Source organism: Corvus brachyrhynchos, unplaced genomic scaffold (assembly GCF_000691975.1).
Source record: "Corvus brachyrhynchos isolate BGI_N302 unplaced genomic scaffold, ASM69197v1 scaffold175, whole genome shotgun sequence".
Taxonomy (NCBI): Eukaryota; Metazoa; Chordata; class Aves; order Passeriformes; family Corvidae; genus Corvus; species Corvus brachyrhynchos.
The window spans coordinates 2,516,029-2,531,146 of record NW_008238448.1 but is presented as its reverse complement, the minus strand read 5'-3'; the positions used below and the strand labels follow the sequence as shown (position 1 = coordinate 2,531,146).

Below are 15,118 nucleotides of genomic sequence, written 5' to 3'. Positions count from 1 at the left end.
AGGCGGCAGGTCCCAGCTGCCCGCCGAGGGGAGAAGCGCGTTAGGTCTTTCACCTTCGCTACCTCTGATTCCTTAAGAGCCAAGCAGCAAGGCCAAGGTCAGCACTGCCCACAAGCCGGCGCTGGGCCGGCGGCCGGGGCGCCGCCGATGCCCGCCCTTTGTCTCAGAGGTCACCGCGCTGCCCTCAGCGCTCACCTTCCTGCTGCCGCCGCTCATGCTCACAGAATCGCAGAATTACTGAGGCTGGAAAGACCTCCGAGACCATCGAGTCCAACCCATGACCAGACACCACCATGTCAACTGGACCATGGCACCAAATGCCACATCCAGGCTTTCCTTAAACACCTTCAGTGATGGTAACTCCACCACCTCCCTGGGCAGCCCCTTCCAATGTCAATGTCAAATCACCCTCTCTGTGAGGAGTTCAACCTAAACTTCTCCTGATACAGCTTAAGATTCTGTCCTCTCATCCTGTCACTGGCTGCCTGGGAGAAGAGGCCGACCCCACCTGGCTACACCCTCCTGTCAGGGAGCTGTAGGGAGTGATAAGGTCTCCCCTGAGCCTCCCTTCCTCCAGGCTGAACACCCCCAGCTCCCTCAGGCTCTCCTCGCAGGACTTGTGCTCCAGACCCTTCCCCAGCCTCTTTGCCCTTCTCTGGATACTCTCTAGCACCACGATGTTCTTCCTGTTCACATCATTAGAAGCTCTCTCTCCACAACAAACGTTTCTTGACTAGAAGAGGACATTATTTCCAGTCTAGCACAAGATATATAATAAAACAACAACAACAAAAATTCTTCTGTTACAAACGCTAACAGCTGAATCATATCAGATGCAGACTGCCCTGATTTTCCATCTAATTTGTTTATCACCAGAAAGACCTGCACTTCAAGTCAGCAACAGCAGCAGCTGACAACACAGCAATTACTACTTGAGTTAGCATCAGGGTAAACATTAAGCAGCTTGTTTTATTCAAATAAAGTAAGTGTTGTATTCTCATATCTCTGCACTTTGTACCACAAACCTACCTCAAAAAAATTCACTTGGATTAGGCAGGAGCAGGAAGTGGCTGTGGAAACAGCTTTACCCAGAGACTCACCCTTACTGAACTTTGTGTATACAAATGACAGCTGAGTGGTAATTAATTAATTTTCCTAAAAAAAAAAAAAAAAACAATACCACAAAAAACCAAACAAACCCAAAAAAAATAAACAAAACCAGCAGTATGCCAAGTAACCTGCAACCTGAAGCCAGGGCATAAGACACAAGATTTCCACCTACAGCTGTTGCTCCCGAGTGCCCAGCTCCTGGTTAACACCAATGTTGATACCCATCTCTTCCCCAAAGGCACTTCAGTTGACTCCTGCTCAACCCACCCCCTTCCATGAGGAAGAATCTCCTGCTTTCCCCTGAGGCCTCTCGGAGGCTCTTTGCCCTCTACTTCAGGCTCCCCCTGGGCACCCCTTTCCCCCTCTGCCCTCCACCTCCCTCTACGCCAGGAGTCCAAAAAATACTACACCTCAACTTCTGCCCAAGATTTTCTTTCCTGCAGACTGCACATCTCCTGCTGACAATTCATATGCTCTTTATCTTCCTGATCTCTACCCTTCCCTCTTCTTTTATTCTGGGTAACAGTGTTTTTAAAACATAATCTATCATTTGATCATAACATGCCTGGCAGTGTTATTTTCCTAATTTCACTTTATTTCCCCACCTCCTTCCTCCTCATCCAAAGCATTTTTAACATTTTCTTGCTCAAAAGCTTTTTCTGCAAGATGTAAGATGCCAAACACCACAAGTTCAGTAAGTGGAACTCATTGAAATGACTACGCAAAGCTGTGAAACACTCACTTGGGAATTACTTTATTCAAAATAAAAACACATTGAAGCAAAGTAATTTTAGAAATAAAGTTAGTTATTTACAGCATTCAGAAACAGTCACTCACTTACATGGACATATATTTTTCAACAAGGAATTTGAGATGCTTCCTCTGCTAAAAAAAGACAGGGGGAGGATACATTTACAAACACAAACCAAATCTGCTACCGCTTTACAGTTTGCCAAAGATGGCAACACACTTTGAAAACCACAGAGATTTTGTTGCCTTTATGCTATTGTTTAGCTATTTTTATGGTATCCTGTGAAAATTTCAGTGCACCTGGAAGGTATGAAAGGCAGGTCTTTATTGTCATTTCCAACAGCATCCTGTATTCTAGCAGACCTTGACATGGTTAGAACTTCTCACCAGTAATTTCAGCTTGTCACACGATGCAGCATTTGATTACAGGTATCACCAAAAAACACATTCTCAAAGTAGTTTTTGTAGAAGGCTAATTTTTAAAGGATAGTTTTCAAAGGTGACATTTTAAACTAAACTCAGCAGGCAAAACAAGCACTAATATGTACAGTTTCACATACCAAGGGATTATGTGAATAGCATCTTCTTTGGAATCTGTAAAAAAATACTAAAGTGCTTTTCAAATGTGTCCTCATTGATTAAAAGGACAGGTATTTTGTACAAGTCATCAGTTGCACACCAACATCATTATGTTGTTTAAGGAGGCATTTCAACAGAAAGATAAATATTATCAGCACTTAATTTTAGCTTCTCAATTAAGCATAATTTTAGGATTTCCAGACAAAAATCCTAACTCTATAGAATGTACTTCTTCATTGGAAAATACAAAATTAAATTAAAGAAAGTGCTTAATTCTCCAGTACTGTGACGTTTCAGAGCAAGTTCACTAGCATTGGTATCAAACTCAACTTTATATTGTACTAATTTTTCAAAAATTTCATACCAAAAAACCCCAAACCCATAAGCCTATACAGTCCAAAGCTAACCTATCTAAGAACTGAAAGTTCTCACACAAACAGTGGGAGAACAACCAAGTACATAATTCTGAAATTAAGGCACTCTGTTATTCAAAACAGGTAACAGAAAACCTTAATTTAAATGCAAAATAACTATCTTACAGTCTTTGTTAGGCACTACCTGGATTTTAAAACTTCAAGGTTAAAAGTGACAAAACCAGACATTAAAGCTGAAAAGTTGTCTCTTCTTTCACAATTTAGGTTTAGTTTCTGCTATGGAATACCCAATTCTAAATGACATTCAAATTCACATTCCAGTCTTGTAAACCTGACATTAGCAGGGCTCCTGGTATTCTCTAGATCTCCAGTGAGGGGAAAAAACATCTTTAGAAGAGTATGTAAGAACTTAATTTATGTGATACGAAATTCTGATAGATCAAAAGGAGTGCAAAGAGATTTAAGAATGATTAAGAACATCCATTTAAAGGTTAATTGTTACATATTCCCCCCAAAAGATCTCTTTCCATGTTTGAAATACAAGGCAAGACTGAATGCCCTGCTCTGAAACAATTTACATGAAGTTTCCTTGGCAGCTGGTTTGACAGTGGTTACCAGCACTAAGATTCTGCATGTGAAAAGAGTAAGGTACTGATACACTAATACTATATGAACTACAGATATTTTTACTCTATAGGGAAGATAACAGAGAGAGCCATTATATTCAAACCTCAAGTTTGTCAGCTTCCTTCCGTTCATGGTAAATGTGTAAGGCCTTCACCTGTACTGCTGGAGTGACACCGTATTTGAAGACTCCAGTTCCCAAAGCCAGAGGTTGTGGCAGTACTGTCCACACTGCCTGTGGATGAAAAACCTGAGTGCAAGCCTTGACTTCAGGACTACACATGTAGCGTTGTCCCCAGTGAGCAGCTGCTGGCCTCGTCCAGCCTGCAGCCACTGCTGCCATGAGGGAAACACTGAATGCCAAGAGGCAGCACAGATGTCTTGAATATGTTTGGCACCAGAGAGAACAAACTTCTGCTGTTTCTTGTTAGAGAATTCCACTCTAGTTTATATTCTGAGATAAAACATCTGCATCCAGATACTGCATACTCATTTCCTGTTGAGAATATGGCATATCCAAGGATTCATTTGGCCTTAAATCCTGGGTTTTCAGAGTTGGTACCTGCTTTTTTATAGTGAGCCCTGAATGTCAAGGATGCTTGGATCCAGGAATCCAGACTGATTTGATCCAACCTAGTACAACTATGAATTACTCGCAAAAAAGAACCCTCCAAGGTTAAAAGTAATGTCATTCATTAATTTCCAAAAAGTATATGTAATTATTTAAGCTCAGTTACAATGTTTCTTTCCACAGAAAATGCTAACAATCTCTCATTCATTAATACTCTTAATATTACATGATGTGCTTCATTCTTTTGGTAAATGAAATGTTTATGTGCTGCTTTCACAATTTTTTACAATTACCATTTGCTAGATATAAATGTTATAAATGTATATTGTTATAAATGTAACAAATGTTTTGGACCATTCTTTCAAATCAACATTTGACTAACTGATAGTAATAGACAAAGCTTAAGCCCACCAAGTTTTAATATCAAATTAAAAACTATGCTGTCAGTTCATTTGTGGAATGCAACAGTTGACAAAAAAAATCTTCTCTTTCCAGAAGTCTAAATGGATCATTCTCACTGGCTAGGAAAGCCTACGCAGTTGGGGTTTTTTTCTGGAAAGAAAGTAACAAAATGAGCTGGAAATAAAAAAAAAAGAGCTGCATTTTAAAAGTGCAGTATTTCTGTGCTTAATCTTTGTTGACGTCGCATCATTTCTTCAAAGCTATTATGTTGAATGGACATGGAGCTAAAGTTAGACCAAACCTTCCCTCCATGGATGGTTTTGCAGCATTTTCAGGGTACAGAAAGGTAAAACTTTGCATTAGACTTGCAAAAATCAAGAACAGCTCCATTTTTGCCAACTGCTCTCCCATGCACACACGTTTACCTACAGAACAGTTAGAAGAGATGTATTACTGGCTTTATACAGTTGACCTGTTTGTTAACACACATGTAATTCCTGTGCTACCATAGTCCAAAACAGGCTCAAACTACTATTAAGCTATGAACTCTGAAGCTCTGGCCTCCTGCATTTGAGTCTAAGCTTTGCTCAGCTGTACTACTTCATATTAAGAGTATTTACATCCACAGCAAAAGCAGTATCAAAGGACAATTTATAATTTCTGTCTGGTGACTAGCTATTTAGGAACCCAAACCATTTTGCCAAGCCACCAACTGCGATAATAAATCTACTTCTGTAATTGGTCCTATGTGCAACTTTTACATCTCCGACCCCCAAGGCCCTATGCTTGAAACACCACCACCCACCCACCCACCCAACTAACGACTTCACGTGGATTGTCTTACCCATTCCAAAAGGAATGAATGACTCTTTTTTTATTAGCTGGCCATTTTCATCCAGAAATCTTGATGGTTGAAATTCATCCGGCTTCTCCCAAATGTTAGGATCTCTGTGTACTGACCACAGGTTGGGCACAATCACACTCCCCTTAGGAATAGTATATCCCTGGAGCACTTTAAACAAAAGCAGAGACAGAGATGTGACAAGTTGCTAGAAGGAAACATGGGAAACATACCATTAAAAAGACAACTAGAAGATGTCACAAAAAATTATATCGATCCCTAGCTGTGGGCTGCAAATCTAGCAAAAGCTTAAGGCAAAGGTGATCTCTGCTACCCTGCTTGAGTCAGAATCACGCCGGCCTGAGGAGCTGGAAAGACATCAAGTTACACCAACAGCTTCTGCAGAGAGAAAGAAGCAGCAATTGTCAGAAATGCACTCTGCAACATGTCAATGCAGTGACCCACTTTCCTCCTGCTCCTGTGCTGTCACAGAGCCCCACCACAGTCAAAGGATGGATTTTGAATTGTTGTCACACAAGGGTTTCAAAATGATTAGTTTCATTTCAGCTTGTTGCACCTCACTGTCCTGCAAAACAAAACATTTTAAAAAGCAGATCAATTCAGTAATGGGTTTAAAAGACAAGTATTGCTATTTCACACTGACTCTAGCCAGTGCTCAGCAATATTTAGAAATCACATTGATGAATTGGAAGAGAATATTTCTTAATGTTTTCTGTACATGTGGAGGTCAACGGTATAAGCCTTTAGCAAACCAACTACTCTAAAGTGATGTTGTCAGACCTCTGTGTCAGAATGCCAAAAACAACTCTGCTGTTTCAGGTACAAAGGTGGAGTCTCAGTTGCCAACTGTGACTAAGCACATTAGTCAGTACCAGCTGACCCCCACAGAAGAAATCACTCAAGATTAGAAAAATCCTGCTGGATGTCAGGTCAGACATGCTTCTTACACAGAGGAGTATGTCAAGGCCACCTACTCCCTATACAGAGCATTTTACATATTTGTTTTACAGATATAATATGTAAATGAGATCTTCGTAAGTTATCACTAGCTGTCCCATCAGATCTGCATCCCCAGAGGAAATGGTGTAGTAACAAGTCTCTAGAAAAGCTTACCAGCAGTTTCTGAGGCCATTCGAGGAATTGAAAGGGGAACAACCGCAGTCATTCTCTGCACTTCCATAATGGTTGCCTCTGTGAAGGGCATTTGAGCCTTGTGAGCAAGAGAGGGGACTTTGTCACGTCCTAGAACTGCTTCAATTTCTGCATGAACCTTTTCTATTCAAAGGAAGCAAGGAAAATAAAGAAGTCAAAAGACATAATACACGAGAAGACATCATCTCAATTTCATCTGACTATGTTTGCTTCATTGTTTACAAAGATTTCTCAAAGATTACTTCAAGATGTCATTCCCAGTTGAAACAGCTATGCCAACATTAGCCTTAGGAACAGACTCAGTTAAGATAAAAATGACCAAGCACAATCTTGACAACTGTCAAGAGTAAAGGTACTGAAATGACAGACATTGCTAGCCCTTTAGTATTGGAGAAGTACAGGAAAAGTCCTGCTGCTACTCCAAATGTATTCATAATCTTACTGCAGCAGTTTACCTACATAGTAATTTGAATGATGAAAGCATCAAGCTTTCTGCTCTGCAATTAAAAACTTCAACAGTAAGAGAACTGCATGCAGTGTGTGCCTGAGTGTCAGGTGATGGGAAAGTTTTTCACGCAGCTGCTTTAGATACTTCATTCTGGAGCAGGAATTCTGGTGCTGTTACTGCAAGCATTGAAGCTATTTAACTCATTCTTGCCATCTCCTACTTTCCATTTACAGAACCTAAACTCAGCTACATCCCATTTACCCCAAAGACAGCAGCAGATGCTCCTTTCCCACAAAGCCCTTCTGCAAAGTCAGAAATGTTCATGACCTTATCTACTTTCTCATTCATGGAAAGCAAAAAATACCAAACTATTTACTTGCCCCTTTCACTTCACTGAAGGCTCAGCATGCAAGTAATTCTCTTCATAGAAGTTTCCAAATTTCAGGATTTGCTTCACCTATGTATATACAGGATGATGTGCCTTTTCTTGCAGGTAACTTGCAATCTGGCTACACCACAAAAGACAATCTTGAAAGAGGAGACCTTGGAACTAACCTTTAATCAAAAATAATAAAAGTCAGTTTTCATTTTCTACCCTTTATATCCTGCATGCGTTGTGGTTGTCCTGCTTGCCTTTTCCAACCAAGCAGCTGATACTCTGAGTTTTTGGTCTTTTCTCCTCTTAGCAGTGATACAAGATTAAATAAAAGCTCAATGAAAAAAACTGTCCCCACTTCCCGAGCAGCATCCACAAGTGCTTCCTGAACTGTGTCTAACGAGCCGCTGCTGCCGCCTACTGGATTTGCCAGAAGAAAAGCTCATGCATTAGGAACATTATAAAATACAAAAAATACAGCAAGGGATGTGCTGACAGCATGGCTCTCCAGTACCTTCTTTGTGGAGGTTTGCTACTTTTATTAGGGAGATACTATAGCCCTATATTCAGGCATGCATGTCCACAGTAATCTAAAAAAATAAATAAAGTTTTCAATAGATAACAAAAAATGAAAAAATTAAGCTGTCTCATGCTGAATGTCACACCAATGCTTTAACCCGAACAACTCATTTCTATACGCTATAATAGAACTGTACAGAGAACTATGCAGAGGAACTATACAGAGAGCAGCCAAACTGCTGCTCACATTACCAGCCGCAAAATGTAAACTTCAGCAGTCTCTGCAACAGCATGTTATTTGAACTGCTCCACTACTTTTCACATATTTAAAAATCTCACACATCTTCAGAAGCCAAGGACCAAAACAAAGTCAGGGAACAGAACAAACTAAATACGTGCCATGACTTCACCATATTGTCCATACACATCACTCTCTATTTCCCTGTAAAAAGCAAAACTATTTTATAAAGAGAAAAAGACTTTTTTTTTCCTCTGATAGCCCTTAGTTTGCCTTTCCATGTCTGCAAGCAACTTTTGCTACTTCTAAAAGATACATGATTCAGGTATTTTCTCTAGGGAGGAAATACATTTAAGAGAAATGTATTACTAGAAATAAACAAAAAAGAGGCCCATACGTAACTCCAAGGTAATCAAGATGTAAGGAATGGGATACTAAAGGTGATACACTCTGGACTACTGAGCATATTTAGATTACTTGACAAGAGCCACAACATAAGGAAAGGGGAAATCAGACAGAGGTAATGAAACTGTTAAGAGGTCAGCAGAAAAGTGAAAACTGACCAGCACATACACATACAGTACCAGGCAGAAGAAAAAGAGGTTAAAAAACCACAAAACTCTTCTAGATTCCATTTGTTATCTAATCCATGTAACTGCATATCAAGTCAAGCAGTGATAACACACAACATCAAAACCAGAAGAATAAGCCTATGCAATAAAAGTTTACTTTACATTTGTCCCCAGTGAACTCTCTCTCCCATGTACAGTACTGGTGCCCTGTTTTGCAATCTTTTGTCAACAGTTTGGTTGACTTTGTGCAATAAACCATGATCTTGACCTATTTAAAGAGATTTTTCCAGGCAGATCCAACTGAGTAGATGAGACTACTCAGGGTCATGTCCCACTTAGCTTTGAACCAAAGACAGAGATTCTGTTAACTCTCAGGGCAATCTGTGTCACTCCTTTGCCATGTTCACAGGGCAATTTGTTTTCCGAGTATCTGATTGGAATTTTCTTGTTGTCTCCACTGCCTCCCTTCCCTCCACTGCACACCTCAGGGGAGACTGCCTCCATCTTCTTAGCATCTTTTGATCAGATAGTTGTAGACAGCATAAGGTTTCCCCTCAGTCATCCTTCCCTAACACTGAACAAGACCATTTTGTTCTGCCTCTGTTTTGTGGTCACATGTTCCATGTGTCTTCCCCCCCTGCCCCTCATCATGCCCCTCATCATCAGCAACCTACCCAACTACCATGACCACTCAAGACTGATGGGGAGAGGCCCTCTAATGACACTGGCAGATGGTGCTGTGCATTTGTGCAAGTCCAGTTTGCTTAAGCTGTCTCTGATTTGATCTTCCTCTACAATAGGTAGTGTTTCACTTCCCCAGACTCTGTCACTAGACTCAAGAACCTCCCTGCTCAGGGAGGCATAAAAGCAGACCTTACCACTCCGGTCTTCACACATCTTATATCACTACTATATGCCTGGAATGCCACAACTGCCAAAGTTTTTCAAACGTGCTAAAGTTTTTCTGGAACTGCTTGGGAAAGATAAAATTGTCCAAAGACAGAAGAAATTCACAGATTAAAGGGCCATTTAGCACTTAATATATAGCACTAACCTAGAAACCATGCTAGCACAGCAGGACAGAAGATGTCTGATTACACACCAGCCTTCAAATTATACGTACACACAAACCATTGGCACTCCGAATGATTTCTTCACTGCCACTGCTTGCTTCTGTTTCTGAGAATCCATCTGGAGCTTTACAGTCTGGAATAAATCACCTAGAATAAAATAATCTTACCTTGCACTTCAGGGTAAAGAGACATGTAGAGCAGGCACCACAGCAACGTGTTGGAAGTAGTATCTGTGCCTGCGATGAAGAGGTCACCAATGATAAAAAACAGATAATCATCATTAAAACTGCTCTCCTTGTTGTTCTTCTCCTCTTCCGCATGGATGAAGTACATATCAATGAAGTCCCTGGGATTTGCTGCATCCAGTGTATCCCTGTGCTGGGCAATTATTCTCTTCAGAAAAGCAGTAATATCTAACTCAGTTTGCCGAAGCTCCCGGAAAGGCCCAAAGGGAAGGTAGTAGAGCCAAGGGAAGATGTTGACCAGGATCATGTAGCTGTTCACGCTCAGCTCCAGGGCGCGGGCCATGTTCTTCAGCATCGTCTTGAACTCATCATCTTCGTAGTTAAAACGCTTGCCAAAGGCCATGGAACAGATAACATTGGACACTGCATTGCGAATGATTGGGAAGGGATTAAATGAATCCTTTCCATGCTTCAGCATTTCCTCCTTTATAAAGTTCAGCTCCTCAATGATTTTAGGCTCTAAGCTGTGTCTCCCTACTCCAAAATGACGCAGTGTTGAGAGAGAGAATTTCCTCTGTTGCTTCCAAACAGGGCCATAAGGTGCAAAAATAACACCTGAAAGGAAAAGGGAGAGTCTGAAACCAAAATGCCCGGTTTTCAATAAGAAATAGACAGGCCTGCAACCCAAGAGCCAGAAGAGAGGGAAATGGTAACAGCAAATCTCCCCCAAGCACTTGGCTAGGAGCTAAAGGAAGAACACAAGGTTCTTTATAATAGCTTTTGGAAACACTGTCTCTCCTTTTCCTAATCAGTGAAATGAATATCCAAGTTACATCACTAGTTCATTACACTTTGCAAGACACAAATAGATCGAGAAGAGGGAAATGTTAGTCTGGGACATATGTTAGATATAGCCTTTTCTCCTCCACATCCTGAGACATGAACTCCTTCAGCAAGGCACAACAGAAGACATTAAAACACAAACTGATTTGCATTTTTTTCCCCTTCATGTTATACAAACTTCTCAATACTTTTTTCATGTGTTTCTATTACAAGCGAGCTTTTTCTTTATAATAAAAATACAGGATACTCACACTGGGAGAAATACACTGTGAGAAAACTGGGAAGGTGAAGACAGGTTCAGAGACACTTGGCAAAAACCTGCTTGATTTGCATCCCAACAGTTTTGATGGCCCTAGGCAATTGCTCTGCATAATTGTGTCATTATGAAACACCGTTTAAATTAAATCCCTATTACTCACTTACAAACAGAAACATCTCTTTTGTTGAATCAAAAGACCACACCAAAGACACCACAGGGTAACAAATACACAACCTGCTATTTCTAATGTACTCCATGGTTAACCTGAGAAAGTTTAGTCATCAAACATGACCTAGTTCTGGATTTGTTCTTCTAGTAAAGTGACACTACATTGGTTTTTTTCTGAAAATAAAAAGTTACTTTATAAAAGCAACATCAATTCTTCTGTCAACTGCAAATCTTAATGTTGAATTTAAAAGGAGAAATGGCCATAAGAAAACAGAAGTAGTACGTAAGTACTGGAAGATGCACCATGTTTCAATATTTAACATTACCTACATTTCTATTACAAGTTAATGTTCCTAGCCCCTAATGCTAAAAGGACACAACACATGACCCAGCTTCAAACATCCTAAACAAGAACATTAGGAAGAGTCAAGACAAGCCCAGAATCAGCTGAATTTCATCTCCTCTACATGAAGACATTCCTTAGGCAATCTATTCAAACGCCCACTTCCTGGTCCTTCAAAAACAGAACCAAAAACTTTCCAGATTTCCTCTCTCAACTGTTTCCTGTTAGCACTGGTGTCCTCAAGTAGGTTAAGTGAAAAAACAGGTGTATTTAAGGCTGAATTTGCCCATGAACCAACTTGAGTTTCCAGGGTTTGTAGCTGGGTTGTGAAAGAAACATGGATTTCTTGGAACAAAGCCATTTCTATCCCTAAACAAATATTTCCAAAACACGCTATGCATCCACAACCTCTTCCCTTTTTTGTTGTTAGGAAAATGAGGTTTAGGATCCAAATACTTTCATAAAGAAAACAGACCTATTGTCTTGAAGGTAAAAGAGACTCCCCTAGCCCCACAGAAAAGCTAACACCAACAACACACCTCCCCCCACCCAGTGAGCCTCTCCAGCAGCCCTGCAGAGAGCGTGGGTGTTTTCTGATGTCCCCAAGCCCCAAACTGCTGCACAATACTAATAACTGATTTGTAAACTGGGAAAGAATAACACAGGAGAGAGATTAAGGAAGAAGAAGAGCATAAAGATAGAATAACATAGGTAAGAGAAGAAAGCAAACTCTCAACTGCATCACTACCAAGCTATAATAATGGAACAGTCCTTTGCTGATTTCAGAGAAAATCTGCCTGCCCTAAAAGGTCACATTAGTCAGCACAGACATCTCTACTTTTAAACCACCCCCCCAAACAACAAAAAAAACCTCCCCTGCAAACAAACTAAAGCAAAGCAAAACAAACAAACAAAACCAACAAAAAACCCAGAAGGAAATACAATAATAAATTCTCAAGCAACAATAACCAGGACTTCATGCTCACTATAGGGGCCTAATTTCTACGAGCTGATAATGAAACCCTTTCAATACAACCAACAAACTCACATAACCAGAGAGTTCATTTTATTCCCCATTTTAGATGGAAAAGATTAAAATCCTTACAAGACACACATTCTGGCAAAGGCTTACTTCCTCTCCTCCCTCTCCCCCCGTTTTTTACTGCTAGCTCTAGTGTTGCTACAATACTGGGAACATTGACAAATACAGCAGTCATGACACTTAATAACATTCAACTTCTGTATTGTCAGACATCCACATCTGGATATGCACAGGGCAGGGCTATACAGGCAGACAACCACACAGACTCCATCTACTCTGCAGAGTCAGTCTTTGTTGCCTTTCGTAGCTATAGAATACAAAAAACTAAAAATACTAAAACCAAACCACAGAAATCTCTTTTCTCTCCTCAGTCTACTATTTCTCTTCCTGCAGACATATGTGCAGAAGACTTCAATTAAGAATTGACCTCTACCTTCTCCCTTAAGTTCTTATGGCTCTTTTTATCCAGCCAAGAAGGCCTCCCTCCTTTGCTAATCAAGTTGCTGAAATGTAGTATTTGCCATTTCTGATACTTCTACCTGCTCTCCCCCAGGCACAACCCATCTACCTCCTTCATGAACCACACACGAAAAAAGCAACACTCATTAGCACCAACGCAGCATCGCAGAGGTTCAGTCATCTCCTCATGCCACCACTAAACCCAAGCCAGCACCTGACAGCATCTGTAACTTCCACTGGCTTTTGGAGAACCAGCCTGCGGGGGCGGTGGCCCTCCACTGCCCATATTCACCGACTCTTCCCTTTGTGCACTCAGAGCACACCATCTCTGAGGTGCACTCTACAGTACTCCTGCATCTGTGGCAATTCAGCATGCTGCACCAGCTAACACAAGCACTACAGAACAGCTAGGGATGTTTTATGGACAACTGGGCAGAGCACAGCTATGGTGACTTTCCAGATAAAACCAAACCAAGAAGCAACACAGTGTCCCTGCCACAGCGCAACACAGACAGGCACCGTCCATGGGCTTGGTTGCAGCACGCTCTGGCTGTGGACAACACGCTCCTGGTACTTTCAGCTCTCCTGGAGCACCCACTGGTGGAAGCTGCCAACTGCCCGGGCTACTCTGCTTCACCATATTCAAAAAAGTCTGACAGAGAACAAGAAACAGATGAAATTCATGGCATTTAAGGAAAAAGAAATCTGCCATGAGCCTGAACATGAGGTTTTACAGCACTGCTAAAATTATCTAACTCCTCTACCCCTTTCCTCCTCCAGTGCTTGCTAAAGTACTGTACCTAAAAATACACATGATAACAATGTGCCAGTAAGATCTGTCTTGGACCAATATCATTAAACCAAGATAATTCATCTTTTTTTTTTTTATTCTTTACACTTATTTCAGCAATGGTACCTGACAGCATTTTAATAAACATGACCTAGGTCCCTCACTTTCTTCTCCTCTTTACTAAAGCAATTCTGGTACAGGGGAAAAAAAAAAAAAAAAAAGGAAGACAAATGTTTCAGGTACTTAAAAAATAGATTTATCTAGCCTTAGAAAAAATAAAAGTTTCACAACAAGCTAGCACACTAATAAGCCTTCTCTTACCTCCTAAACTGAAAAACACCTCCTAAACTGAAAAAGAGTGAGTAGATTTCCATAAACACTGAGATCCATAATGACCTAAGAACTAAACATGAAGAAATTCTACCTGCAGTATTGCAATCATGTGTTTAAACTCTTCGTGCCTTTTTTTTGGCAAAAGCTAGTAACTCTCCTTTGACCTCTTAAAAAAACCAACCAAAAAAAAAAAAACCAAAAAAAACCCAAAAAAACCCCAAATCCAAATACGCTCAGTAAGCTTTGACAAGCAGAATAACACATTCGCAAACATCACAGCAGCAGTAGTTTGCAAGCAGGCAGCCGTATCAAGCAGACCATGGCACCAAGTGCCATGTCTAGTCTTTCCTTAAACACCTCCAGGGATGCTGATTCCACCATCTCCCTGTGCAGTTCACTCCATCGTCAAATCACCCTTTCTTTGAAGAAATTCCTCCTAATGCCCAACCTAAAATTCACCTGGGGCTGTTTAAGGCCATTTCCTCTCGTCCTATCGCTTGTTACCCAGGAGACCGACCCCCTCCTGGCTGCACCCCCTTTACAGGCAGTTGTAGAGAGCGAGAAGGTCTCCCCTGAGCCTCGTCTCCAACAGTCTAAACCACCCCAGCTCTCTCCGCCGCTCCTCAGTCCCTTTACTGTACACAGATCTAAAGGGATCAGGCATTTCAGCCACCCAAAGGTGCTCTGTGGCGCACAGTACAGCACCGCCAACTTCACGGGGATGCTGCACGTCCACCTCGAGCCAGGGCGAGTTTCTCTCTGAGTGCTTTCTGTCAGCAGCAGGGCGAGGGACACAAGCGAGGAGCAAAAAGCAAGTAAATGGTTCAGTCCACAATTCGCGGGAGTTATTTATAAATTTCGGGAGAGCAGCCACGGTCCCGAGCAGCTCCCGCTCCGTACCGCTCCTAAGCATCACCGTGGACATCGCCGGGTGTGCGGCAGCTCCCGAGCGGGGCTCGGGGCGCCCCCGGGCGCTTACCCTTGTGGTGGGTGATCATGAGGACGATGGGCACAGAGGGCCGGTCGCTGAACACGTCCGCCTTCTG

The 15,118-nt window shown here is 41.5% G+C and overlaps 2 protein-coding genes across 2 annotated transcripts in view; both read right to left on the bottom strand.

Annotated features, from left to right (window-relative positions):
* Positions 1-301, bottom strand: part of HADH (hydroxyacyl-CoA dehydrogenase) — a 17,995-nt gene extending 17,694 nt beyond the window's left edge. The window contains exon 1 of the mRNA XM_017736799.1: positions 118-301. Within this exon, the coding sequence (XP_017592288.1) occupies positions 118-216 (99 nt within the window). The 5' untranslated portion in view covers positions 217-301. The remainder of the gene's footprint in view (positions 1-117) is intronic.
* Positions 302-1,838: 1,537 nt separating this feature from the next.
* LOC103617328 (cytochrome P450 2U1) overlaps positions 1,839-15,118 on the bottom strand; it is a 14,208-nt gene continuing 928 nt past the window's right edge. The window contains exons 2-6 of the mRNA XM_008635610.2: positions 15,052-15,115; positions 9,818-10,450; positions 6,386-6,547; positions 5,255-5,422; positions 1,839-4,835 (exon numbers count right to left, since the gene is read on the bottom strand). Of these exons, the coding sequence (XP_008633832.2) occupies positions 4,657-4,835; positions 5,255-5,422; positions 6,386-6,547; positions 9,818-10,450; positions 15,052-15,115 (1,206 nt within the window). The 3' untranslated portion in view covers positions 1,839-4,656. The remainder of the gene's footprint in view (positions 4,836-5,254; positions 5,423-6,385; positions 6,548-9,817; positions 10,451-15,051; positions 15,116-15,118) is intronic.